The sequence below is a fragment of the Lynx rufus genome, unplaced genomic scaffold (genome assembly GCF_022079265.1).
Source record: "Lynx rufus isolate CCGP_SWC_20201006 ecotype Redwood Valley unplaced genomic scaffold, mLynRuf1.p SCAF_20, whole genome shotgun sequence".
Classification (NCBI taxonomy): domain Eukaryota; kingdom Metazoa; phylum Chordata; class Mammalia; order Carnivora; family Felidae; genus Lynx; species Lynx rufus.
In genome coordinates this window covers 16,893,144-16,919,280 of record NW_025814835.1, presented here as the reverse complement: position 1 = coordinate 16,919,280, position 26,137 = coordinate 16,893,144, and the positions used below count along the sequence as shown (strand labels likewise).

The following is a 26,137-nucleotide window of genomic DNA, read 5'->3' as shown; positions in this document are numbered from 1 at the left end:
ACACACACACACACACACACATTTTCTTCTCTGTAACTATAAATGGATTTTCTTCCTCATTGAGCACATGCTCCCCCAGAAAAGGGGGCATGTCTCTGATTTCCTGACAATGCCTTTGACAGTTATAGTTCAATTTGGATAAATGAATAAATAAGTTATCTAACTTATTTCCCTGGAGTAAAATGTAGTTTAAAAACTAAAAGCTTTTCCAGTTAAAAAATGGGCAGAAGGCACGAATAGACATTTTTCCGAAGAAGACTTCGAGATGGCCAACAGACACATGAAAAGATGCTCAACATCACTCATCCTCAGGGAGATGCAAATCAAAACCACAGTGAGATATCACCTCACACCTGCCAGAAGGGCTAAAATTAACAACACGGGAAACAACAGATGTTGGTGAGGATGCAGAGAAAGGGGAACACTCTTTGGTGTTGGTGGGAATGCAAACTGGTGCAACCACTCTGGAGAAGAGTACGGAGGTTCCTCAGAAACTTAAAAACAGAACTACCCTACGACCCAGCAGTTGCACTACTAGGTATTTGTAGTGCAAAACATACCGATTTGAAGGGATACACGTACCCCGAGTTTACAGCAGCATTACCAACAATAGCCAAGTTACGGAAACAGCCCAAATATCCATGGACTGATGAATGGATAAAGATGATGTGGTGTACGTGTATACGTATGTGTATACAAACATAGACACACACACTGGAATATTAGCTATAAAAAAGAATGAAATCTTGCCATCTGCAATGATGTGGATGAAGCTAGAGTATTATGCTAAGTGAAAGGAGTCAGAGAAAGACAAATACCATATAACTTCACTCATATGTGGAATTAAGAAACAAAACATAGATGGGAGAAAAAAAAGAGAAGGAAGCAAAACATAAGAAACTGAACTATAGCGAACAAACTGAGGGTTACTAGAAGGGATGGGCTGGATGCATGATGGGTATCCAGGAGGGCACTCGTAATGAGCACTGGGTGTTGCACGTAAGGCATGCATCACTAAATTCTACTCCTGAAACCAACATTACACTACCTGTTAACTAACTAGAATTTAAATAAAACTTTGGAGAAAGAAAAAAAATTTTTAATAAAAAAACAGAGAAATACTTACACATGTAAGTAAAAGTTCAAAAAAAATTAAAAAAATAAAAAACAAGAAAAAGTAAAAGCTCTGTCGGAAGAAAACAAAAAAAGAGGAACTCAAATGTCAGAATTACTTAGAAAGAACAGTCTATCAGGCCGAATGTTAAGTACAGTCAATCTCCAAAAATTACATTTGAGTTATATGAACAAGACTTTAAAACTTGCTATAAAATATCTCAAGTGCTTTCTGAATAAATGGCACATGTTGATTAAAATTTCCAGGGGCGCCTGGGTGGCGCAGTCGGTTAAGCGTCCGACTTCAGCCAGGTCACGATCTCGCGGTCCGTGAGTTCGAGCCCCGCGTCGGGCTCTGGGCTGATGGCTCAGAGCCTGGAGCCTGTTTCCGATTCTGTGTCTCCCTCTCTCTCTGCTCCTCCCCCGTTCATGCTCTGTCTCTCTCTGTCCCAAAAATAAATAAACGTTGAAAAAAAAAAATTTTTTAAAAATAGCACTTCAAAGTAAGGAGATAAGGAAACTAGTTCTGACTGTTGTGACCTTCTATCACTCAGAGCTTTTTTTCCTTTTTCTGTAAATTGAAGGGGACTGTACCTCATGCTTCTGCTCAAAAAATTCTATGATTCTCTCTAAGGATATGAAAATCCATAAAGACACAAATCACCCTTTCCATAAAAGGCAAGTATTTCCTGTCTCTTTACAGTTTTTCTCTGAAGCTTAATCCGGAAGGAAAAAACTCTAGAGGACAAATTTAGAAACTCTAGTTCAGATTTTACACTAACTTATGGTAGGCATGACATTTGTTCTCAATCGGCAAGTGGGAATTTACAAGGATTGCTAACTACCCTAAATAAGTCCTTCATGGAGAATACAGTCAGATGGCTAGGATGACCACTAATTGAATCTTAAGATGTTTTAGTACTACTGTTAAGGGAAACAAGCAAAGCACAAAAGGGTATCTAGAAGATGCCACCATTCACATACGAAAGAAGGGGATCTAAGGAAATACACATGTGCAGAAGAAACACAGGATGAACAAACTAGAAGTTAATGGGACAGGTGACCAACAGGGGGTGGGTGGGAAAAGGCTAGAAAGAAGGGGAGAAGTGGGGATGGGTGCTAGTGGTGAAGAGGGAGCTATACTTCAGTGAACACATACATTTCAACTCTTAGAACCTTGCAGAACATAGTATTTACATTCCCTTCACATACCCAAAATACACACACTGAAAATCAACCAGGATGTAGGAAGAACACAAACACTACCAAAGAAATCTAACTGTATTCTAAATGCATATCCTAACCACACTGAAGAGAATAGGGAAGAGGAGTAATGAACTAAGTAACTGTCTGGAAAACAGGGTCTGCATCACAAACTGTAAGTCTAGAGGCAAAAGGAACTTTACATAAATCCATCAGTAAATATGTTTCTCACAGTGATAGAAGTTGACAATTTGAAACCACTTTATGGGTACGTTACGTGCACACTAAAATTAGTAAAAAAAAAAAAATCATAGGTAAGAACCAGGTTTCTCCCTCTCAGAGAAAGAATTTTCAAATCAGGAAGGACGAGGTAAAAAATCAACGCTGTAATGTTCAGTCCAGTCTGGTCCAACCAGAATCCAAAGTGTGTGGTTAATCTCGGGTTGTTTTTTTTTTTAATGCAAATGTAGAGTGATGGGTACAAAAATAAAGATAATCGTATACATGTGGGTTATTACACATTCATATATTCCAGAGCTCTGTCTACTGAGATATCTAGAAGCAGTGGCACCACAGTGGTAACGAGCACACCTAGTGCCCAGATCTAGGGTTTCTAAATACTTTTCTCCAATAAAAGGAACCAGGGCTCACTGAAGAAGTGGTTGATTCTAGAGCTGGGACAGAGAAAATACAAGATGTGCCTGAAACACAGTGTAACACCAAAAAGTAAAGAAATGCTTTTAAAAAAAGATGGGACTTGTTGAAAGAACACAGAAGCCAACCTGAAGGAGTTCTTAATTACCAGAGTTGGACAATGTGAGCAACAAATAATGATAGTATTGGATCGCAATCCACAGAATATCCATGGGTCCATATGAAATAAATGATTGATTGAATAAATAAATGGGGAAGAACAGAAAGCTGGTCCTTACAGAATTCCAAAAAATACGTGGGAAGGAATGATGAAAATAGGAAAAAATAGCATTTGGGAAACATCTCGTTCTTGTCTCAGGCACAACATCAATGGAGGCTACAATTAACAAGCAAAAGTTTAAACTAAAACAGGACATTACAAACTTACATAGTCTCAAAGTATCTTTCTGAAATATAATTAATCACCAAGGGAAAAACAGTAACTTTAAAGTAGAGAAAGCAGGAAGAAACCACCATAATCAAGTGATCACAGCCAATGTCAACAGGAGCGAGACATACTGACATCATGAACATGATACGATGTTGCATTCTTCTCAAAAGTGCAGAACCTCCATCCAATCGTGAGTAAACACCAGACAAACCCAAACTGAGAGGCAGTGGACCAAAAAAGCCCTCACTGCAGAAACTGTCATGGGCATGAAAGACAAGGAAGGAAGGACTATCTCAGACTGCCGAAGTCTAAAGGGAAATAACTAAACGCAATGTGTGTTGCTGGATAGGATCCTGGAACAGAAAAAAAGGCATTCATGGAAAACAGGCAAAATCTGAGTAAGATCATTAGTTAACAGTACTGTACCGATGTTAATTTCTTAGTTCTGACTGTGCTATGGTTACATAAAGTGTCAACATTAGGGGAAGGTGGGTAAGGGATATATGGAAATTGTACTATTTTTGCAATGTTCAAAGTCTAAAATTATATGAAACTAAAGACTTTTAAAAATAATGCCACATGATCCAGTCTATTTCTGAAAGAATTTATTCGTTTAGAGTCATAAATATTTTAATCATGAGTTCGCAACTTAAAGATTTTTTAAAATGCCAAATAGCACAAGGGAAAGAAGTACCAGTTTGCAGTTATAAGTTGGGTTGCCTCTAATCTCTAGGTGTAGATATTATCACCTCTGTTTAACCTAATACTGTTTAGTTTTCCAGGGCTAAAGAACTCACCTCGACATTCTTGTTTGTCAAGGGTTGTATTGGTCGGGGCAGTGCTCTGAAGTGTTAGCTTATGAAAATGTAACATTTTGGCTGTTTCTCTACATTAGGCATCAAAAGCTGTTAATTATCTGCCTAAGTGAATACTTTTTAGAAACTTAATCAAAGTTCCACAGACACAGTACCTCCTCTCTGCTCCAACTCTTTGTTGAGTACAACTCTCAGGGTACAAGATGGAGTGAAAGAGAGGTAGTCACATACAGCATATTTCCTTCCATATGGTTTTTATTCCATCAAAAAGTTCCTGCATGGGGCGCCTGGGTGGCGCAGTCGGTTAAGCGTCCGACTTCAGCTCAGGTCACGATCTCGCGGTCCGTGAGTTCGAGCCCCGCGTCAGGCTCTGGGCGATGGCTCAGAGCCTGGAGCCTGTTTCCGATTCTGTGTCTCCCTCTCTCTCTGCCCCTCCCCCATTCATGCTCTGTCTCTCTCTGTCTCAAAAATAAATAAACGTTAAAAAAAAAAAAAATTAAAAAAAAAAAAAAAAGTTCCTGCATGAGGTATGTTTGTATTGTCGCCCTACAATACTATGCATGTTTACTCTTCTAGCATTTTTTCATAGAATTGCTATACATTACATATATTCTTGTTATTTTAGAAATGTATGAATATTCCTGGCTGTCAAGTAGCTGTGACAAACATATTTTCTTGTAAGATGCTAAAGCAATTTTTCTGGTGTTCACTTTGGCACAAAGCACAAAAGTACTAAAGCATTTTTTTCTTTTCTGCCTTAGAACAATTTGAAAATTTAGGGATGTTGGTAGCTTTTAAATATCAAAGTTCTTGTACTTTACATTCCCCTATTTCAAAATGAATCAAAAAAAAAAAAAACAAAAAAACAACCTAGGGGCACCTGGGTGGCTCAGTTGGTTAGGCGACTGACTTTGGCTCAGGTCATGATCTCACGGTCCGTGAGTTCGAGCCCCGAGTCGGGCTCTGTGCTGACAGCTCAGAGCCTGGAGCCTGCTTTAGATTCTGTGTCTCCCCCTCTCTCTGCCCCTCCCCTGCTCATGCTTTGTGTTTCTCTGTCTCTCAGTAGTAAATAAACGTTAAAGAAAATTTAAAAAAAAAATCTAAAACATGATTCTTATCCCCATGCAGAATTCTTACAATAGTAATGTGCTTGCATATATACAGAGAGAAGTCATGAATTTTGGATAAATTTATCACTTAACACTCGGCGATTACTTTTGTTGACTTACTTCATTTCATTTACTTGTCTCAGAATCTCATGCTGAGTGTTCACAACAGTATCCATCTCTTGCTGAGTGATCTGGAGGGAAAACAAAAGAATCCGGTTCTGTACAAACACACTGCATAGCAAGCAACCTTTCTTTTCTACTTCTCCATCAGAGGCCACCTATGGCTCATACGTATATTTGGAAAGCTTACCTGTCCATGCTGCCCTGGGATTCCTGCTCCTCTTTTAGAGAGCTCCTCGGTCAAGGAAGAGACATATCTTCTCTGTTCATCAAGAATCATATCTAATTGTCGGTTCAGTTGCTTGATTTCAAGATGGATACGATTCTGTCCTTCAAAGATTTGTCTCAGCTCACGATCTCCTACACTCTCAAATATTTCATCTGCTGAAATGGAAATTGCAACTTAAAATTATTAAACTCACCAACACATGTAGTTTTTGAAATACCGTAAGTTACTAAAGTATCAATATATAATAAAATTAGGGGTGCCTGGGTGGTTCAGTCGGTTGAGCATCCGACTCATGATTTCGGCTCAGGTACTGCACGATCCCAGGGATCAAGCCACATGTCAGGCTCTGCACTGAGCATGGAGGCTGTTTGAGATTCTCTCCCTCGATCACTCCCCCCGCTTCCATCTCTCTCTCTAAAATAAATAATAGTAATACAAAAACATATACGTCACCACTATGTTGTACTCCAGTGGTATGACCTCCCCAACAGTAAACATGCAAGATCATCAATTCAATCAGGACAAAATTATTATTTGTTTTTTGCCATCTCTGCTGGTTGAATACTCACTATAAATTAGTTCTGAATTTTCACCTAAAAATAATTCTTTCAAATATACTGTATAATTCTACCTATATGCAAGAGTAAAACTCATCTACGTTAACAGATATCAGAACAGTGGTTTCACCTCTGTGAAGAGGGCGCTGGCTTGAAAGAGGCACGAGGGAAGTTCTCGGGGTGAGAAAAATATTCTACGTGCTGATCTGAGTGACAGTTACACAGGTATACGTTTGTCAAAATTCGTCAAACTACGCTCTTAAAATCTGTGCATTAAAATTATTTTTAAATTATTCCTTATGTAATTAATTAAAAAATGGAGCTGAGAACAGCACATTTTCCTTTCATACCTATGCTGAAAATAAGATTACTTCATCTGAACACTTATTACAATAAGCTTCAGGACACAGTCACAAACCATATGTAATACTTAAAACAAATCCAAGAAAAGAATTAAATTTACCTTCCATTTTTACCTGCATGAAGTCTGATTCATATTATTTAGAGGATTTAGAGCATCACATGCTATCTGGAGTACAAAAGCTAGCTGTGAGCTTTATTATACGGCTTTGATCATCTGTGCTGGTGGGAACAATCCAAATAAAAGCTAGCAGATACTCTAAAGCCCCTCTATTTGGACTTCTCATGTTTTGTTTGTGACAGCTAGCACACTCGAGTTCTTACTTACACTGGCTTAAGACTAATTGTTTTAAAATTCGCCAGTGTCAAAGTCCAGAGTTCTGTCAAGCAGTATACGGGAAGGAGAGCCAGAGAATCACTTCTCATCACTTCCACAAGCCTTCTGACATTTTTCCAGTGGTATCCCTCTATTATAATAAGGTACTGTGTGCCACTCAAAAATGAAAGACATACACCTTAGGTGATTTCATCCCATAAATATTTCCTGAGTCTCAACTACCAGGTCAGCAATGGGGCTCTTTTTTTTTAGGTTTAGAGGGCAGAGCAGTAAGCACACAAACAGAACCCCTGTCCTCACAGACCCTGCCCCGCGGTGGATCGCCGTCCGTCCACGTCGCCTGGTATCCCCCACTGCACGCTCTCCTAAGCCACACTCTTACTGGTGGGAACGTCAACCTCCAAGCCTCGTGATGGCAGAAGACGCGCTCGTATACTGCTTCCGGAAACTATTTGGACGTGCCAGACAAGAGCTCAACGATGAGATGCACGCATGCGCCACAAGCCCTGTGCGGTTCTGAGCACAGCTTTCTCCAACTCACCAGGATGCCCTTGAAGGTCAGGGTGGCCCTTCTGGAATTCCTCCTTTTTTTTATCCAACTCTTGTTGAAAGTGCTCAAATTCCTCCTGATACTTTTCTTTTTCTTTTTCTGAAATTTCTTTATCTGGTGTAGGCTTTTTTGGAATTTAGAATCATTAAAAAAAAAAAAATTAGAAGGGTAAGAAAATACTAAACCTCCATATACTTTTCTGCCCTTCATTTCAACTACTCTACCACTAGTTGAAAGGTTAACGTAAAAATGTCATTTCTTATTTAGATCATAGCCAACTGACTCTTGCTACTAATAATTACAACAGAACGATAATGCTAGGCACTTCCATTTACCGCGTGCCTGCCAGCAGTCCAACGGTCTGATTTAATGCTCACGACACCATAAGGTGACCAGTACAAATGTCTCAGTTTTACTAGGAAGAAACGGGGTGGTAACGGAAGTTGAGTAACGTTTACAAGGTCACATGGCAGTAACAGGCAGGAGGAAGACCCAAACCTAAGCTGGGCTTCCCGTTTTCAGCTACAAGGAGCTACCAATAAAGCGAAAATAAACTTTTTGAGAAAATTATACTTACCGGCTCTTTCCCAGGCTCAGTCAATTGGAAAGTCAGGAAAGAAAGGACATCGTGGTCATCTACAAATTAAAAAAAACAGAAACAAAAAACAATGAGAAAGTTCCATAACAGATTATGTTTATGGTTGTGAAGTTACCTTAGAGAGAGCTATTGCTTTAAAAATAATCAGTATGAAAAATAACAAATATTAGCTCTAATCTGGTAAAGGCAATGGTGCTCTGTGAGCTTAGAGATAAAAATTCACCAGAAAGATTTACGTCAGAAATAAACTAAAATTCATGCTCTTTTATTCTAAACTAGAATATTTAACATTGCTTAATAAATAACACGTTTAACAAACAAGGGGAGAGGGGCGCCTGGGTGGCTCAGTCGGTTAAGTGACTTCAGCTCAGGTCATGATCTCACAGTTCGTGGGCTCAGGCTCCACATCAGGCTCTGTGCTGACAGCTCGGAGCCTGGAACCTACTTCAGATTCTGTGTCTCCTTCGCTCTCTGCCCCTCCCCCGCTCATACTCGCTCTCTCTCTCTCAAAATAAAAATAAACATTAGAAAAACAAGATAAAATAAGGGGATAAAGGATCATAATGAATAAGGGACAAGGGAATGCACAAACGAACGAAGGGTCAAAACAAGCCCAAACTCCTAAAACTGGCACCAAGATCCTCCCATATTTTCCCACAAATCTCCTTCACAGGCTGTGCCCCAGTCAAATGATACGATTTTCTGTCCTTCATGTATTTCCATAGCTGTCACTGAACCCTTCCTACAGTACTTACCACTTCTCGCCTTACTTTCTTGTTATCAACTTGACACTGCTTTGTCCTGGCCTACTAGGACAGCCCTGATTTATCCATGTTGTCCTGGCATTACTATAATAGCATCTTCTTTTACTCTCAGAGCTTTCCAATTTAGATAATATGATCACTCTATCTAAATATCACTCTTATTTGTTTCCCTCACATAGCAGATATTAACAATTTTACTTTATCTAAAATCGTATTTTAAAAATCAAATTAATCTCAGGCTGTGTAAGCTGAAAACAGGGACTTAGCAGATCATACCTCGTAACGTTGACCTAAATTACCAATCCTGGCTAGGATACCAGTCACGTCCACAAAGCAAGAGCAATTAATTTCAACTGGCAACCTCTATGCTTTCTGCCATTATTACGGAGATCTCGATATGCAGCCAGATTAAAGAGAATATTGTACCACCGTGGTGTAAGTTACATCATTTGGGGAGAAGATGTACAGTGTGATACAGCACTGGACACAGGAGTCAGAAATCCAAACCAAGTCTTGCCTTGGTCTGGCCATTACTGGCCATGTATATTTATAATGTCCTTTAATCCAAGGTTTGGCAAACTTAAGTAAAAACAGAGTAAATACAATCTATCCGCTCCCTCCTTCCCTGTGATGAGGAGAGGAACAATCATATATTTGAAAATAATAGAAAATCATACAATGTACCATGTGAACACAAGATGGTATTAATGTCAAATAAGTTCATTTATCACCAAAATGTAGGGGAAAAAAGTGGTCAAAGTGATAAATATACCTTGATGAAAGTTTAGTCCCCAATATTTCCTCAGGCTACCAAATTCACTTAAATGTGCCGGGACAACTTTCAGGATCGTAAACCACTTGACAATGAACCTTTTACAGGCCTGGCTTTAAGCACGTCTCCCTCACTATAAAACTGATGGTCTCCGTACCTCCCTGGATGCAGCCCCAGCCAGCTGTACACCTACAGAGCGGGAGTGGGACCCCGGCTCCGCGGCCCACGTAAAGGTCACAGCCAGTCTTAAAAGGCTGAAAGGACACGAGTCCGCGTGTCTCTACAGCACACTATTCCCAAGGAAACTCAATTCACAAACTTTCAACACTAGAAGACAGCAAGAGTTACCTGCGAGCCCTCCAGTTGCAGCAGATATTCCAAAATGTCCTTGAGGAGGGATAACCATATTATCCACTTTGGCGCAAAATTCATAATCATTTTTATCTGGTGTGAAGCCATTATTGACCATCACCTAAAAAGAGAGACTACAGCTATAGCTTTTATAACAGGCATTGTAAAATGAATGTCAAATAGTCAATGTGTGACTAATTGTCTTATATTGGGTCTAATAACTGTCAAAAAGCTACCAGTTTTCTCTCACTACTAAAAAGGGTCATCTGCTGCCCATTAACTAACCTCACTTACTTGGAATAATTATACAAGACACTTCACTTTATTCTAACTCTATTATGTGTCAAAGGTTTAAAGAGAAATATTTGGTAACATTCCACGAAAAACTTTCTGAAATAGAAGACTTAGGGAAGCATGACTACTTTCTTCGAATGGTTCATACAGAAGAGGGATCAGACTTACTCTGAAACCCCAGTGACAGAGCCAAAATGAATAGGAGGAATTTACAATTTTTACTACAGCTGGTTGAGAATTAAATAGATTCACTTAGCAAGTCGTAAGCTTCTCTTCATTAAACTGGGGAGGGGGGTGTGACTGGACAGTCATAAGTTAGCAGAGACACCAGAAGTGACAGAAGTTGTACTGACAAAAAGGCAGAAAATGAAAAAACTAAAAAGATGCCTAAGTTTCTATTTTGCAGAATGTATTTTTTTAAATTTATTTATTTTTGAAAGAGAGAGAGAATGAATGCAAGTGGGGGCGGGGCAGAGAGAGAGAGAGAGAGAGAGAGAGAGAGAGAGAGAGAGAGACAATCCCCAGCAGGCTCCAAGCTGACAATCCTCAGCACAGAGCCCAACATGAGGCTTGAACCCACAAACTGTGAGATCATGACCTGAGCTGAAATTAAGAGTTGGACGCTTAACCAACTGAGTCACTCAGACGTCCCTGTGCAGAAGCTATTTTGGAAGTAATAACCCAAAATGTCTTCAAAGAATCTTGGAATCCCAAGAAAGCGAAGAACCCAGCTGACACACAGATACTGATCTCCTGATCCTAATCAAGCAGTGGCCGAGCCTTTCACTCCCAGCAACCCAACATAAGAGGGGCTGAGAGCGGAAGGAGGAGGAAGAGAGATGTCGTACTAGCATGGGGCACTTCTATTATTACTGCCAGAGGCCAGCATCACTTGTGACAGTGAAGATTTAGTTACACAGGTAAAATGTTAGAGTGTTCTGCCCACATTTTTTAGCAAGAAAGGAAGACACTTGTCAATATGAAAGGCAAATCCTATATCATATAGAATGGAAACGTCAACTCCTACCAATTTTTCAAAACCACCTGCCGTCTATAGTTGACTAATAGTAATATTCTGTTCCCCCCGATCAGTAACGCTATTTCAGTTTCCACCATTTGCAAACAGTGCTCCTCTACAGTGTTTTAAATCGGAATCAAGACCCGGTAAGACATCTGTCTTTGAGAGATAAAGAAAACAAAGGTGTTAGTTCATCACATTCTAGTTCTAATCCTAAAAACTTTCAACTCTTCAATATTTTTTCCTTGAACCTCAACAACCTGAAAATCCACTAGGAGTCTTTATTGTCTAGTACTATTTCTTAAAAAAAAAAAAAAAGAGAGAGAGAGAATAATAAACTCATCGTACTATGAGTTTGGAGGAACGTCAGGTCTGTGACTATACAGGTACCATTCATATGCTTTATTCATCTTACAGTTTCAACCCACTGTTAACTACTACACTAGCCGTACTTAGTTTTCAACTGGCAACAATCGTGCCTCGGATAAACCTCATCGGCTACGGTACTGCCGCTGCACAAATCTGTACTTGTTTTGACTATGTTCCTCCACTAACAACATTTCTTGCTCCCCTTACTGTTTTTCCCTCTGAAGTTCAAACAAGTGGGACAAGATAAATGGATAAGTACCAATTCAATAAACATCCCCTGAGTTACTAAAAGGAGCAAAATATGAGGGACTATACAGAATACAGGGTATAATGTCTGTACTGGCAAATTTACAATCATATTGATGAGAAAAAAGACATACAGACCACAGTTGACTAGTAACTCAAGACAACATACTTTAAAGGCCACATACGCACTAGAAAAAAAAAAAAAACCAGAGTTTTGGGGAGAAAGATCATTATCTTTATTATCTTTATTATTTATTATCATTTGTTATCATATATTTATTATCATTATTATTACTATCTTTATCATTACCTGATAATGATGGAACAGGGATGTGACCTAGTGTGTTCAAGGAGCACGACTCTGCCACATAGAGAGAAGAGGGAGTGCATTACAGGAAGAGAGAAGAGACTGAGCAAACATAAAGGCTAGGACCGTTCAATCAGTCACGTGCCTTGCCAAGTCTCTCTCAGATGTATTCTTCACAGCACTAGCTCTACAGACATTCACGGATGTTAGGTGAACAAGTAATTCTGAAGAACGTAGAGTTTATTCAGTTTGTTTCAAGACTTCCTAGAATGTGCTTTAATGAGCTAATATGCACAGTCGTGCCCAATCTCTTCTGAATGTGGAACTCTCTCGGGAGGACGTTTTGTAGGACGATTTTGGGTACTGTCAGTGGGGTTCGGTGCACTGTGTCTGTGGGCAGCCCCCCGGGGCAATCTGTGAACTAAAGTGTGGGTCTGCCCCCCCCTCCCCCCCCCCCCCCGAGGTTGGTGGCTGGGTCGTGCCACATGAAGGTGAGCACGACTTACTGATGACCCTAATGAAACTGTACCGGATGTGTAACAATTACAGTGGAACTCAGGTCCAAGTCCACTGTGACAGACCGGACACCTCATCTGCTCTGAGATCTCTAAACTAGTCTGGAATTTAAGACTGAGCCAATACAAAGTTCTCCAAAGAACAGCCTGTGCAAGCCTAGCTCATGATTTAGGAGAAAGCAAAATTTAAGCCGGATTTTTTTCTTTATTTACAAGTATGCTATAACCAGGTATTGATGACACCTTTATCAAGCAAAGTTCACACGATATTAGTAATCATGGAACTGCTAACTAGATATGTCCACTTTAAATAGTACCCTGGACTCAATGTGTCTACAGCTAAACTCTCACCACCCCTCTGTCTTCCACTCCTCACTCAAAGACAAACAAGGTGCTGCTTCTCGGCTTAGTTATACAACTGGCCAGAAATCTGGGAACTAGCTTTGACTCCCCAGAGCCTCCCACCCCCAAGCAAACTAGTATTAAGTCCTGCGGTCTCTCCCTCCTAATCGCTTCCCCTCTCTTCTTCCCTCTCCCTCGGTGCAGACCACAAGTGGAGTCTTACACTAAGAGAGCACTCGGTTCATATCACAGTTGTGTTACTTACTGCGTATGACTCTAAGTTACTTAAAATTTCCCATATTCGATTGCCCCGTGTATGAGATGGGGATACCTACCCCACAGGGTTGCTGGAAAGAATAAGTGGGAAACTGCATGGAAAGGACCGAGCACAGGGAGTGGCCCCTAAGAGTCGGAGTCTCCTTTCACAGATACCATTAAAGAACACAGCCGCCTAAGTCATCTTCCCAAACTGCAAATCTAATCATTTCACTTTCCTGCTTAGAACTTGAAACAGTTGCCTACAGGACAAACCACCTGACGCCTACAAGACGGGCTACCGCCGCCATTTCAACCCCACTTCCCACAGTCTCCTCTATCCTCCAGCCAAATTACGTGCCTTTCCCAAATCTTTCAAGAGTCCCTGTGCCTGTTTTCTCTGCCTGGTATATGCACCCCATTTAGGAAATTTCTATTTCCCCTTCCGGGTGCAGCTCAACTCTGAGCAACTATTCCTGACCCTCCCCGCTCCCACCCGGCAGTTTGGAAGATTCTATGCCCTTGATTACTTAATGGCATGCGTGTTGCAGCACGTGTCACATAGCGTGAGCAATGTTACAGAAGTGTCTCCACTCCACTAGACTAAATGCTCTTTGGAGAAAATGACCTTTATCTTACTCATATTTCTATCTTGCTGGCTTGCGTATGTATATGATGTGTGAGACACAGTAAGTCGGATGCTTAAGCACATGCTGACGGCAAACCCACTGGCAAGGTTTTACAACACGTCGCCACTTACACCGAACTTTGAGGCCACTTCCGCCCTCTCACAGTGACTCTGAGTGTATAAACAATATCCAAATTTACATGCCTTTGATTTCTACCAAAGATTCAACCTGAAAGGTCACGCTGGAATACTGTCCCTTCGATTATCTCCAAGTGCATGCTACGTACCGTCAGTGTTTTCTGGTAATATGTGATCTTTGCCCGGACAGGATAGGGTTTATTACGAAAGTCCCTCTGGCAACTCGCTAAAGCTTGACTGGCGCCATCACTACAGTATGAAGAAAAGGAAAACAGACAAAAAACGTAACAAAGCTTCCCGATACTTAAAAACTCACTATTTAAAATGACCAACGTCCAGAGAGATAAAACAACAGTAAGTTATGACAAAGTCTTGGGATACTTGAAGTTATTTATTCAGAAGACACAAAGTTAAGGCACGAGTTTTTTCCCGTGATTCCTGTTGGAACCATGGAGAGCGTCAGAAGCCAGTGTTCCCATGTGCTGACCCTAAGAGGAAAGTTACCCCTCCCACGCGAGACTAGAGCCACAGTCCTTTACGGCCCAATCGAATACGTGTGGAGCTTTCAAAACTGCCGATTCCTAGACCCCCCCTCCCCCAAGTGAACTGAAGCAGACTCACAAGGAGTGGCCTTGGCACCCTCTACTTTAAATAGCTCCACGGGTGGTCATGATGAACCAGGAGGATTAAAAATCACTAAGGTAGGAAACAGTAAAAAAAAAAAAAAGTGCAGATAAGTTAATTTTTCTTATAGTTTACTGACTGGCTCAAAGGTAATTCCTCCCACAACAAACATGTAAAAATAAAAAATGTCCATACCTAATTCATACACAGCATAAATATACTAAACACAAGTTTTGTAGCCTGCTGAGAATCTTTAAATACAGCAACATGAAGGATGAATAAGGTGGCATAAATTGCTTGGCCACTAGTCTGGTCAAGACTTTGAACTTTATTTTCGAAAGATAAAGATGAAAGAAACATGACTAATGGCATTACTGAGAACCAGGAACCTTTTACAAACCTTTCAACGTATTACATAACTTTAGGTTGAATAAAACAACACATTTTTATGTTTGAAATCTGAGGTGGTCCATAGAATGAACTTTAAAACAGGACCAAATTAAAATAAGACCTTTCCACCAAGTTACAAAATATATCAAGAAAAGGAACAATCTTATTTCATCCGGAAAATATTCAGTCTATGGCCATACCACCCTGAACGCACCCGATCTCGGAAGCTAAGCAGGGTCGGGCCTGGTTAGTACTTGGGTGGAAAATGTTCAGATTTGAAACAGTATATTTTCCAAGGTTTTCAAAAAGAAGCTGAAATCAAATAATATATAAAGCACACACTTACTTTTGATGGTCATAATGGATTTGTCCATTGTTGCCTATGATTACTATAGCAGGATTATTTTTCTAAAAACAAAAAGAACGCATTTGTTTTAAAGAATCCTTAGGTCGAAGAATGCTAGATCATTCTAGAAGTGCTATAAGGCCTCTTACATCTCTAAAAATTCTAGGGCTCAAAATGTTAAAATAATTAATAGGAAATATTTCTACTTATTTAGAAAAATTTTAGTAAACTCTTCTAATCATTCAAAAACAGAGTCACCGAACACTTCAAGAAAGACTGATGATGTGCCCTGTGTGAATAATCAACTACAACACAGATGTGAGGAACCACTGTGAGTGTGGGAGAAGCGTGGGACCCAAGGGAGCTTACTAGCCAGAGGACTAACACACCTCAGCGTTCAAGAAGTTATTAAAGTTCTCCTTTAAAAGTGCTAATAATGACTTCTGACAATCAGCAGAGAAACTACCAGCTGAAACAAAGATCATCAATTTTAAGGCGGCTAACACATAAGTTAATGTTTCCAATTCACAAGTAGACTTTGCTCTTACTGTTTTAGGCTCTCCTAAGGACAGCATCAGAGAAATTGATCAAAAAGTGAAGTGACTAACATATGAGAAAGTATTAACATGAAAAAGTATTAATATGTGAGCTAGTAGTAGTAATGCACATGGATATTTTCATGAAAATAGACTGTAACAATCTTCTAAACACTATTGGTTTCACTGCCTATGTCTAAATGATCCATGCTTATCCATCAAAATTACTAAGCATACACAGGGGGCTGGGGAGGGAGGTCACTGCAAAGTTCTCAGAGTTAGAGCTCCATTATGACCTCCAGTTGATGTACAACAAATCATGAACTCATAGCTTTAAATTTCTAAACTCCTACATAAAGACTAATCATCATAATTTAAAATATAGTTTGGAGAGTTCTCTACTACTAACCTGACAAAAGTGTTAAATAAACTAATTCCTCACAGCCTAACTTTGTTAGCAGGTACACTCAAGCAGGTAACAGTCCTGACAACAAGCATACCTTTCCGTCGTTGTCAAAAGAATCGAAAAATATTCCAACACCATTCCACATATCAGCTGATCCAAACACAGGACCCTCCAAGCCTTGATTTTCTGTATACCAAACTGCCTGTAAATATAAATAACAGGAGGCATTTAGAGGCTAGTGGTATATGCATTGATACACATTTTAGATGTTAAATTCTCATACCAGGCCATCAGCTCCAATTCGACCTCTTCCAGTCACTCGAAATGTCACCTCAACTTCCCAGTTTTCAAAGGCTGCTTTTGTCTTTGTCCACACTGATCCTCTTTGGCTTTTTAAAGAGGGTGCTATTCGAATTTGATCTGAACTTGGAATAGCATCTAAAACAAAAATCAGGGAAGGGAAGCTTTAAGTTATAATTAGGTAAAACTCAATGAACCATCACCAAACTGTTCCATATACCTATAGAGATCGAATTTTAACGCAGTAACCTGTACAAAAATTTTGTTAGGAAAAAATTACACATTGACAGTTTCAACTTTAAAATTTTAGATGCTTCTAACAGCTCCCTTGCCATCTTTTGAACAGTGACATACCTCTGGAAAGAGAAAGGAAAGAGAAAGGAAAGAGAAAGGAAAGAGAAAGGAAAGAGAAAGGAAAGGGAAGGGAAGGGAAGGGAAGGGAAGGGAAGGGAAGGGAAGGGAAGGAAAGGAGGAAGGAAGGAAGGAAGGAAGGAAGGAAGGAAGGAAGGAAGGAAGGAAGGAAGGAAAAGAAAGAAAGAAAGAAAGAAAGAAAGAAAGAAAGAAAGAAAAGAAAAAGGATGGAAGGAAGAAAGAAAGATTAAAGCTGCAACCATACACTGAAAATTCAAGGGGCAGGAGGGAAGAAATTATGGCTTAAAAAGCAAACCTACTATTTGATTCCCATAATATTCTTTTCCAAGTACCTCAAAAACTTGCATACTTTTTTTTTTTTAACCACGAAGGATTTTACCAATTTACAAATGTAGGAAGCTCAAACAGTGTGAAAGGAACATACCACTAGGAATCAAGACTTATTCCTAGTCTCAGTTCCGCTGTGTGACTTTGAGCAAATAATTCTCTTACTGTCTTGGGTTCACCATATGTTCACCTGTAAAATGAAGGGGCTGGGCTCAATCACTTCCAGAAACACCCCAAAAGTTATATGCAAAATTCTGTGCATATATACATTCTTCTAGGGAGAGGGTCAACTGAATTTCAAGGCAATGAACAGTTTTTTAGCAACAGCAGATTCTCAAAGAGAATTGTGATCCCCAAAACAGTGGTCTGCATCTCCAAGCTAGGCTCAAGTCCCAGCTGCACCACTTGCTAGCTATTTGTACGAAAGTTACTCCATTTCTCTAACAACCTCACGGGCACAGAAGTATTTCAATAAATGTTAGCTAGTCCTGTAAATAGAACTAGATATTATGAAAGCACCTATCGGGCCTAAGTTCAAACAATTCTAACACACCCTCTCAGATATTAACCAGTTCTGACATCCATGCTTGGAAATACCTGTATTATGTCTTTACAGCTAGGAGAAACTGACAAAAAGACAAGTCGAGATGTTTTAGTAAGATCAGTAACTATCTGTCACCATGACTTTCAAATGCTTAAAAGGGTGAGGCAGACATCATGGAAAGAGTACTGGACACAGTATCAGAAGACCTTGATTTGTGTTCTGTTCTACTGACACTAGCTATGTAACCTTTTCCAAGACCCTTAACCTTTCTGAACAGTTTTTTTTTCATCTATAAAGCAGCTAACACCTGCCTTGCTTACAAATGATCAAATCAGAGAATGAAGGGGAAAGAGCTCTGAGACCTAGCTACAAAGGGTTACAAATTGTCGTGATCATTTTTGTGCCCTTATGAACCCAGGATGTGTGCTAACAGTACAAAAGGACATTAGAGTTAAGAAAAGAAACACTGTCGATTTGGCCTTCATTTGGGGATGAATGTAATGGGCCATGTTTAAACTAAATCTTAAATTTCTCTATTTGAAAAAAAACTGCTTTAAATAATGGCTCTCCGGGTAAAACGAAAAAGGAAAAAAATGATCAATGGAGTTAAGAAGACAGTGAGACTGTAAAAATTACAGTGATAATGAAAACAAGAAGTATTCACAGCAGGGATTCCTTGAGTCAGTATGTAGAAAAATCATGACTAAAATATTAATCTCCTTATTTCACATTCAGTCTAGTCATCAACTTTAATTCACCAGGTACTCTCTAGGACATTTTTGCAGCAGACAAGTTTGGTTGAGTACAGACTGTAGAGAAAGTCAAGGTAACTAATTTGAGTAGTTGGTTAACATTCCCAATTGGCTGATGTATGTGGTGTTAGGTGGCAAAGACAGAACAAGCAGGCAAGGGACAGATGCAGAAGTGAAAAAGTGGGAACAAATCCATCACCACTACTGAAAACTTTATCGTCGTTCCAAAACAAAAACAAAAACTCCAAAAACCTGTGTTTGGCGCATCTGCATCATCTTTACATATTAGGACCGATATCACCTTGATTAACAAAAGCCCAGCAATATACCCTTGATGAGTGGGCACACAGTGAATACCTGCTGAGTAACAAATACTCAGCACTCCACTTCAAATACTTAATGACTTGGTCATTAAGTCAAATTGAAATTTTACACCTTTGAGTTTATACATTAATTTCAGTGAAACGGCTCTTACTAACAGTGTTTCCAATTCAGTCATTACCTTCTAGAAATGGGATATTTTATTTCAAGCACTGGACAATCTAACACAAAGCATACAAACGCCTTCTATAAATAATTGTTTCATGACACATAAAGATGGTACTCAAACTGCCAGACTTTTCACCCCGTATCAAGGCATCTGCCACTTGGTTCAAAGGGTACATCTGATGGTCACTGAACAGAGCTTACAGCATGCCAAGTGTTATGGCTGGTTCCTTAGTCAGCAGTGACACATCAGCACTAGAAAGTACAGATTCGTTTTCTTCCACATATGTCAATGTGTAGCAAGGCTCTCTTATCTACTAACAGTGACAAACAACAGAGTGAATAAAACTCGGAGCACAGATTACTTTCAATTTTCAAAAAAACTAAAAATATCTTTTAAAAGGCTGCATCTGTTATTCTCCAGTGTCAAGTGCAGAAACAATCAATACGAAAAAAAAAATCCCTGTTACTAAAGGGACGAGCGTGACTCTTGCTACATAATACGAGAGAAAAGCTCAAAGACCACACCAAGTCACTATGAGGCAAATTCAAGGTATTCCAGTAACACAACAATGTCCTCAGACGTAAAAAAAAGACTCAAAAACTACTCTAAAACTAACGTACGCCATCTCCGGAGGCGTCAGTAGGTACCGGGTACAACCTGGAGCATTCACCATTGCTGACACCGGAGAAAAGACAGCAGGTGAGGCCCAGGAGAAGCGGGAAAGGAGGGAGGGAAGCTGCCTGAACAGGTCTCAGGTTGGGATGGCCGGGGGTGGGGCTGCGGGACGTTCCCGGCGAGACGTGGCATCAGGGTGAAACGCGATGCTTAGAAGAGAGTTGGAGTGCCTGCAAGTGTAGGAAAGTAACAAAACACCTCTACCCCGAACGGAAAGAACGGACGACATCACGGAAAAGAGGACAGGAGGACGAGGGGTGGCAGAATGGGGTTGGGGGGAGCCTTAGGGGGCAGGCGAAGAGAACCCTGCGGACCAGAGCCGACCTGCAGGAGGGGCTGCTGAGAAGGGTCCACCGCGCCAGTGGAGTGCAGCGGGGAGAGGGTGAAGAGGAGGAGACGCAAGGCGAGGAGGGGACCCTGGCCCCCCGCCCTCTTTCCCGGCTTACTCCCCGCGTGGGCCCAGAAGGGCACTGTCCCGTCGCTTTGCACCAGGTGCGGCCCCTTGAAGCTGTATTTGTACTCGAAACGGCGGTGTGGCGGTGCGGCTGCGGTGCCCGCGGCACCAGCGGCCGCGGGGTCGCCTCCCATGCCGTCGCCCCCGGCGAAACGACTAAGCGACAGCAGCAGGGCGCAGAAAAGAGACCGAACTCTGGCCTGGGGACCCCTATGCCTGGATCCCGCCATCTTGGATTCTGGGAAGCGGAGGCCGGCGGGAGGAGGAGGGGCGCGGGAGCTACGGACGGCCAACAGGGCGCTCGCTGATTGGCGGAGCCCGAGGGACCCCGAGGGCAAGGGTGAGCCCCGCCCCCGGCCTCCGCCAGCCCGGCGGCCGCAGGACTCGGGGCATCTGTGGGCGGGGCCCCGCGGGAGGGGGCGGGGCCTGGAGGCGGCGCTGTCTACGCGCCCCGCCCGTCCTCTCCCGGGCAGGAAAGGGTCTCCTACATTCGGTTCCCAGGCGACGGGGAGCGTTGGCGGAGCACCGCACACGCTTCCCTGCAAGAAGGTTTCTCCTGCCTCCTAACACACGTTAGGGGTGGAATTCGCGAGCCCTAACGCCTGTGGACTCCCCACATCTGTCTTCCCTGCCTACAATAAACCGTTCCAGTACTAGAAAAAAGTCTTTTTTTTTTCTTTTGATGTGATGCCAATTGTTCAGTAGCTGGTTTTCATTAGGTGGACTTTGCAGAAACAAGTCTTTCCAGAAACAAGGCATAGGTACCAATATGATGGTCCCAGCTCGCTGAGCTCCATCAGCCAGTGTTAGGGCCATGAATATTAACCTAGGGGGTTTGGATATTGCCATTGAAAGTAGGAAGTGTCTGTAATGGCCTTAAAGGAGAAAAAACGGGCAGGTTCTTGTTGAAAGAGAACACCTAGACGAGAGGTGACTAGTGTCTGGAGTGAAACGTGAGTGGGACAATAGAAACAAGAAGCAAGAGAGAGAACTTGACAGCGAATAACTTCAAAACCTAAGACTACCGGTTTCTCCCCTGATCCCACCTCAACAGGCCCTCCACCTTGTATTTCTTTAGGTTTGGCTTTCAGTTGAGGTAATGATAGCCTGGCTGGATATTACTAAATACCTGCACACTATCCGTTCCTCCTTCTGTCCTGATTAACACACCATTTTGTTCAGGGTGGCAATATATCCAGCTGAAATACTCATTTCTCCAGCCTGCAGGGCATCTAATGAAAGGTCTGAGGGAGTCACTTACCAAATCAAAAGGTAAAACCTCACTAGATGAAGGGGGTCCCTTTCCCTGTTTGTCCTTCTTCCTGCTTAAAATGTGTATGCAATGTCTGGAGAGCAGCAGCCATCTTGTGACCGCTAAAAATGATGGCCCAAGAAGCCAGGAGGTCCCCTGTCTTTAATGATTGTCCTGAGCTCCCAAGTCTGCCTATTCCAGACTTCTGTCTTCTGAGATAAGACCCTCACTCATTTAAGCTATTATTTCCGGGTTTTGTCACCTGCAATCCTAACTGATAATCATAGCTCACATGTACCATGTATCAGGCACTATTCAGGGTGATAAACATACATTTACTCATTTAGGAGGAAATTAACCCAATATTTTCATCTAACATCAAGGCCTTGCCCTAGCTATTTCATTGATAAGAAATAGACCTCTTGCTCAAACTATCTGCCTGTCTTCCCTAAATAATATGTCGAACATGTGAAAAGCCCTTCTTCAAGCTTCACCAATTATAAATCAGTCATGGAATGGGAAGGCTTGTTTACAATAGGATGATATTTTATATTAAGGTCAATCCCATATTATGTTTTTTTTTTTTTTAATATACAAGTTTTGTAAAATACAACAAGAAGGGATTATCTACTACTCTCCAATGCCTGAGGAAATTTCAATTTTTAAGTCAAACTTGCGGAAGGCCCTCCCCAGCCTACCGAGCCCAGCACAAGGCTGAGAAATGAACTCACTTTGGTAACTGATTCTTTGTAACTCTTTCCTGGTAAGAGCCAGCCAGCGAAGTCTAGTTGTATGCCTCTTCTATGAGAGCAAAAAGTATCTTAGATGCCGGAAGATTGATAGGACTATCCCATTTAAAAAACCTATGGTAAGACTAGGGGCGCCTGAGTGGCTCAGTTGGTTATGCGGCCTGCCCTGCCGACTCTAGATTCCGGCTCAGATCTTGATCTCCTGTTTGTGAGTTCCAGCCCTGCCTCAGGCTCTGTGCTGATAGTGCTGAGCTTGCTTGCGATTCTCTCTCTGCCCCTCCCCCACTGGCTCACTGTGTCTCTCTCAAAAGTAGAATAAACTTCAAACCTATGGTGATGTTTTGCTTTTAAATGAGTGAAGAGACTAGGAGCAGACTGGGAGTGTTTTTTCCTCCTGGTCTTTCCACTCACTGAGGTAGCCTTGTGGATCAATGTGGTGTTTTCCATAATTGGCGATCAATTCATCTACATTCCCCTTACCAGTGACATTCATTCTTGTTGTCTGGAGTCGGGGATAAAAAATCTATGGGCCATTAAAAAAAAAAAAATCTTCTATGTCCATGAGACACTTCAGTGACCTTATACTAGACCCTCATTTTCATTTAAGCTCGCTGGAAAAAATTTCACGTAGTTGTAGCAAATATAGTGTTAAAACTAAGGTTACGTGACAATTCGTTAGTTGCGTTAATGGCTTAACCAATTTGGGGGCCGCATAATGACTTTAAATCAATCATACTTGATAAGAGTAATGAACATGAGGATATTATCTGCTTGATCCTTCAATGTGTGATCATTCATTCGTGCATGTGTTCATTTGTATTCACTCATTAAGCATAACTGAGTACTCCACTATCCTAAAGGCCAGGTAGTAAGCATACAGCCTCAATAGAGAATTCAGATTTAATCTTTTGTACATATATATTTTTTTAAGATTTATTTATTTATTTATTTATTTTTTCAACGTTTATTTATTTTTGGGACAGAGAGAGACAGAGCATGAACGGGGGAGGGGCAGAGAGAGAGGGAGACACAGAATCGGAAACAGGCTCCAGGCTCTGAGCCATCAGCCCAGAGCCTGATGCGGGGCTCGAACTCACGGACTGTGAGATGGTGACCTGGCTGAAGTCGGACGCTTAACCGACTGCGCCACCCAGGCGCCCCAAGATTTTATTTTTAAGTAGCCTCTGCAACCAACATGGGGCTCAAGCTTACAACCTTGAGATCAGGAGTCACACGCTCTACTGACTGAGCTAGCCAGGTACCCCCATAATATATTGTACTAAAGGGGATGCTTTGGGCTACAGAAACAAACAAAACTCAATTGAAAGTGGCTGAAACAGTAAGGAAAACTATTATCTCATGGAACTGTAAGTTAGAGGTAGGACTGAGTGCAGGAAGTTACATGGCTCTGTTGTGCATCTTTTTTTTTTTATTTTTTTTTGAATGTTTATTATTTTTGAGAGAGACAGAGACAGAGAACAAGCAGGGTAGGGGCAGAGAGAGAGCGAGACACAGAACTGGAAGCAGGCTCCAGGTTCCGAGTTGTCAGCACAGAGCCCGATGCGGGACTCAAACTCACAGACCATGAGATCATGACCTGAGCTGAAGCCGGTCACTTAACTGACTGAGCCACCCAGGTGCCCCTGTGCATTTTTGAAAGTTCCTTGGCTCTACTTTGTATTGACTTTATCCTTGGGCTTCTCTCCAGCTTCTAAGATGGCAGTTTCTTCTTCATATTCCATGGGAGAGAGAAAAAAAATATCTCTTCCAACGTTGGAATCAAACGTCTGTTCTTTATTCAACTTAGGTTACATGCCTGTCTTTGGAACATTAACAGTAGCCAAGGGAAAACCACTCACTGAGTCAATTACTGATTAGAGGATGGGATTACTAGATTTGGTTAAGAACAGTGGCCCCCCTTGGGGCGCCTGGGTGGCTCAGCCCATTGAGCGTGCGACTTTGGCTCAGGTCGTGATCTCGCGGTCTGTGAGTTCCAGCCCCGCGTCGGGCTCTGTGCTGACAGCTCAGAGCCTGGAACCTGCTTCAGACTCTGTGTCTCCCTCTCTCTCTGACCCTCCCCTGTTCATGTTCTGTCTCTCTCTGTCTCAAAAAATAAATAAACGTTAAAAAAAATTAAAAAAAAAAAAAAAAGAACAGTGGCCCTCAAATCTCACTGTGATTCAGGATTACCTGTGGAACTCCGCCCCCAACAGTCACAGTTTAGTAGGTCAAGGATGGGGCCTAAATGCTGTGTGTTTGGGAACCCTACTGTGAGAATCACGGGCTTAGACGTCATGATCTACCTCAGGAACTGGGGAAGGAGTCAGCTCCGCTGGGCCACCTGGGCTACGTGTGGGAGGGGTGACTCTTTGACCAAAGCTGGGGTTCTGTTTAGAAAGAAGGTTGACATGAAAGACCGAAAGACAAGAAGCAGCATCTCCTACACACGTTTCGGCAAAAACATGATAATGTCCTAGCTTTTATAGACGATTAAGGCTGCAAATGAAAGAGGGATCTACATTAGGGGGACATGACAACTGATTATAAGAACAAAGAGTTTTCAAGGTTACACCATAGTTCAAATAATCAGATCCTTTTAATCAACAGGGATACAAGATGTAACATTTCTAAGGAAGGTGGACACCGAGTCGTATCTAGCCTCTGCATAGAACAGTTTCTCCCCTCTTTGGATCGCCTTGTGGAGTCATTATTGTCTCTGCAAGGCCTGTGTGTAACTGCTAGGGCAAGGCCATAAGCAACTTGCTGACATCCTTTTCAGGATGGTTTTTAATTAGGATACCTTTTTACTTTTTACCTTTTTACTTTTTACCTTTGAGAGTGTGATAATGGAATGTTTTGAGTGGTCAGTCTTTTTAATCAGCTGTCTCTGCACCCATTTGCCAGAGCAGAGTAAGAGACAAAAAGGGGTTTCCCAGAGCGTGCTCCTTGAAACTCCCCGGGTACCAAGAGATACTATGAGATACTAGGAGCATAAGAGTTTTATAAGTAAGTGTAGGAGACGCGGACGTTCCTGTGCACAGTAAAGTGTTAAAAATGCATAGAAATCCTCTAGGGGTGAAACCCAATTGATGTCGTTTTAGGACATTTCCCCAAGTTATTTGATTACAGGAGCCTTTTTGCACAACACTTGTTAACATACTGCAGGACTTCTGTCTTGTGGAACACACTTTTGGAAATGCTGAACAAAAGGACTTTACCACACCATCCAGTCAAGGAAAATCTGTTTGTTTCCATTAATAACCACTCCAAGATTTACCAAACTTCTCTCTAAAAGCAATTCACTCTGATGGCTAATCTGAGGATACCATAGACAAAATCAACATCTGAATGCTTCACACACACCATGAGTAAGCTATGATCAAATATAATAAAATGATTTTCATAGAATTTCGCTACTAATTTCTCCTTTGACCACTTCAGGTGGACAAAATGAGGGCCTCTGATGCCTTATACACAACAGATTCTTAAATATTTTTAAAGGTGGTACATAGCTGAGAAATATAGTCACGAACACGCAAAGCTTTATGTGTAATGAGTTGAGCATTCTGATTGAATAGGATTTTAGCAATCTGCCGACAACGCCTTCAAAAGTCTGAACGAATATGAGGTGTCCAGTCGCAAATGGTGTTCATTTCTAACACATTCAATTCAGTTGAGTTTCCTAAACACTTCCTGTGAGATTCCAGGGTCTCTACTGTGTCTAGTCTGTTCCTTTCACAGAGAACTATTTATGATATTTAAAATTTTAAGACAGTTCCTTTTCTAGAAGTTAAGCTTCTAGAACTACACTCAATGGTGTCATTATAGTCTAGATGAATAAACACC

The 26,137-nt window shown here is 41.3% G+C and overlaps 1 protein-coding gene and 1 non-coding gene across 3 annotated transcripts in view; both read right to left on the bottom strand.

Moving 5' to 3' along the window:
• The window catches only part of LMAN1 (lectin, mannose binding 1), a 31,286-nt gene extending 10,728 nt beyond the window's left edge, over positions 1–20,558 (bottom strand). The window contains exons 1-10 of one of the 2 annotated variants that reach the window (XM_047086269.1): positions 20,283–20,558; positions 16,660–16,814; positions 16,471–16,578; positions 15,435–15,496; positions 14,224–14,323; positions 9,960–10,083; positions 8,055–8,113; positions 7,469–7,601; positions 5,635–5,828; positions 5,445–5,515 (exon numbers count right to left, since the gene is read on the bottom strand). In XM_047086269.1, the coding sequence (XP_046942225.1) occupies positions 5,445–5,515; positions 5,635–5,828; positions 7,469–7,601; positions 8,055–8,113; positions 9,960–10,083; positions 14,224–14,323; positions 15,435–15,496; positions 16,471–16,578; positions 16,660–16,814; positions 20,283–20,520 (1,244 nt within the window). In that variant the 5' untranslated portion in view covers positions 20,521–20,558. The remainder of the gene's footprint in view (positions 1–5,444; positions 5,516–5,634; positions 5,829–7,468; positions 7,602–8,054; positions 8,114–9,959; positions 10,084–14,223; positions 14,324–15,434; positions 15,497–16,470; positions 16,579–16,659; positions 16,815–20,282) is intronic. The other variant, XM_047086270.1, reaches the window with a different exon arrangement.
• LOC124517177 (U4 spliceosomal RNA) lies at positions 11,655–11,798 on the bottom strand. Its single transcript, XR_006963331.1, has one exon. It is a non-coding gene; the product is annotated as a U4 spliceosomal RNA (small nuclear RNA).
• Positions 20,559–26,137: the final 5,579 nt, after the last annotated feature.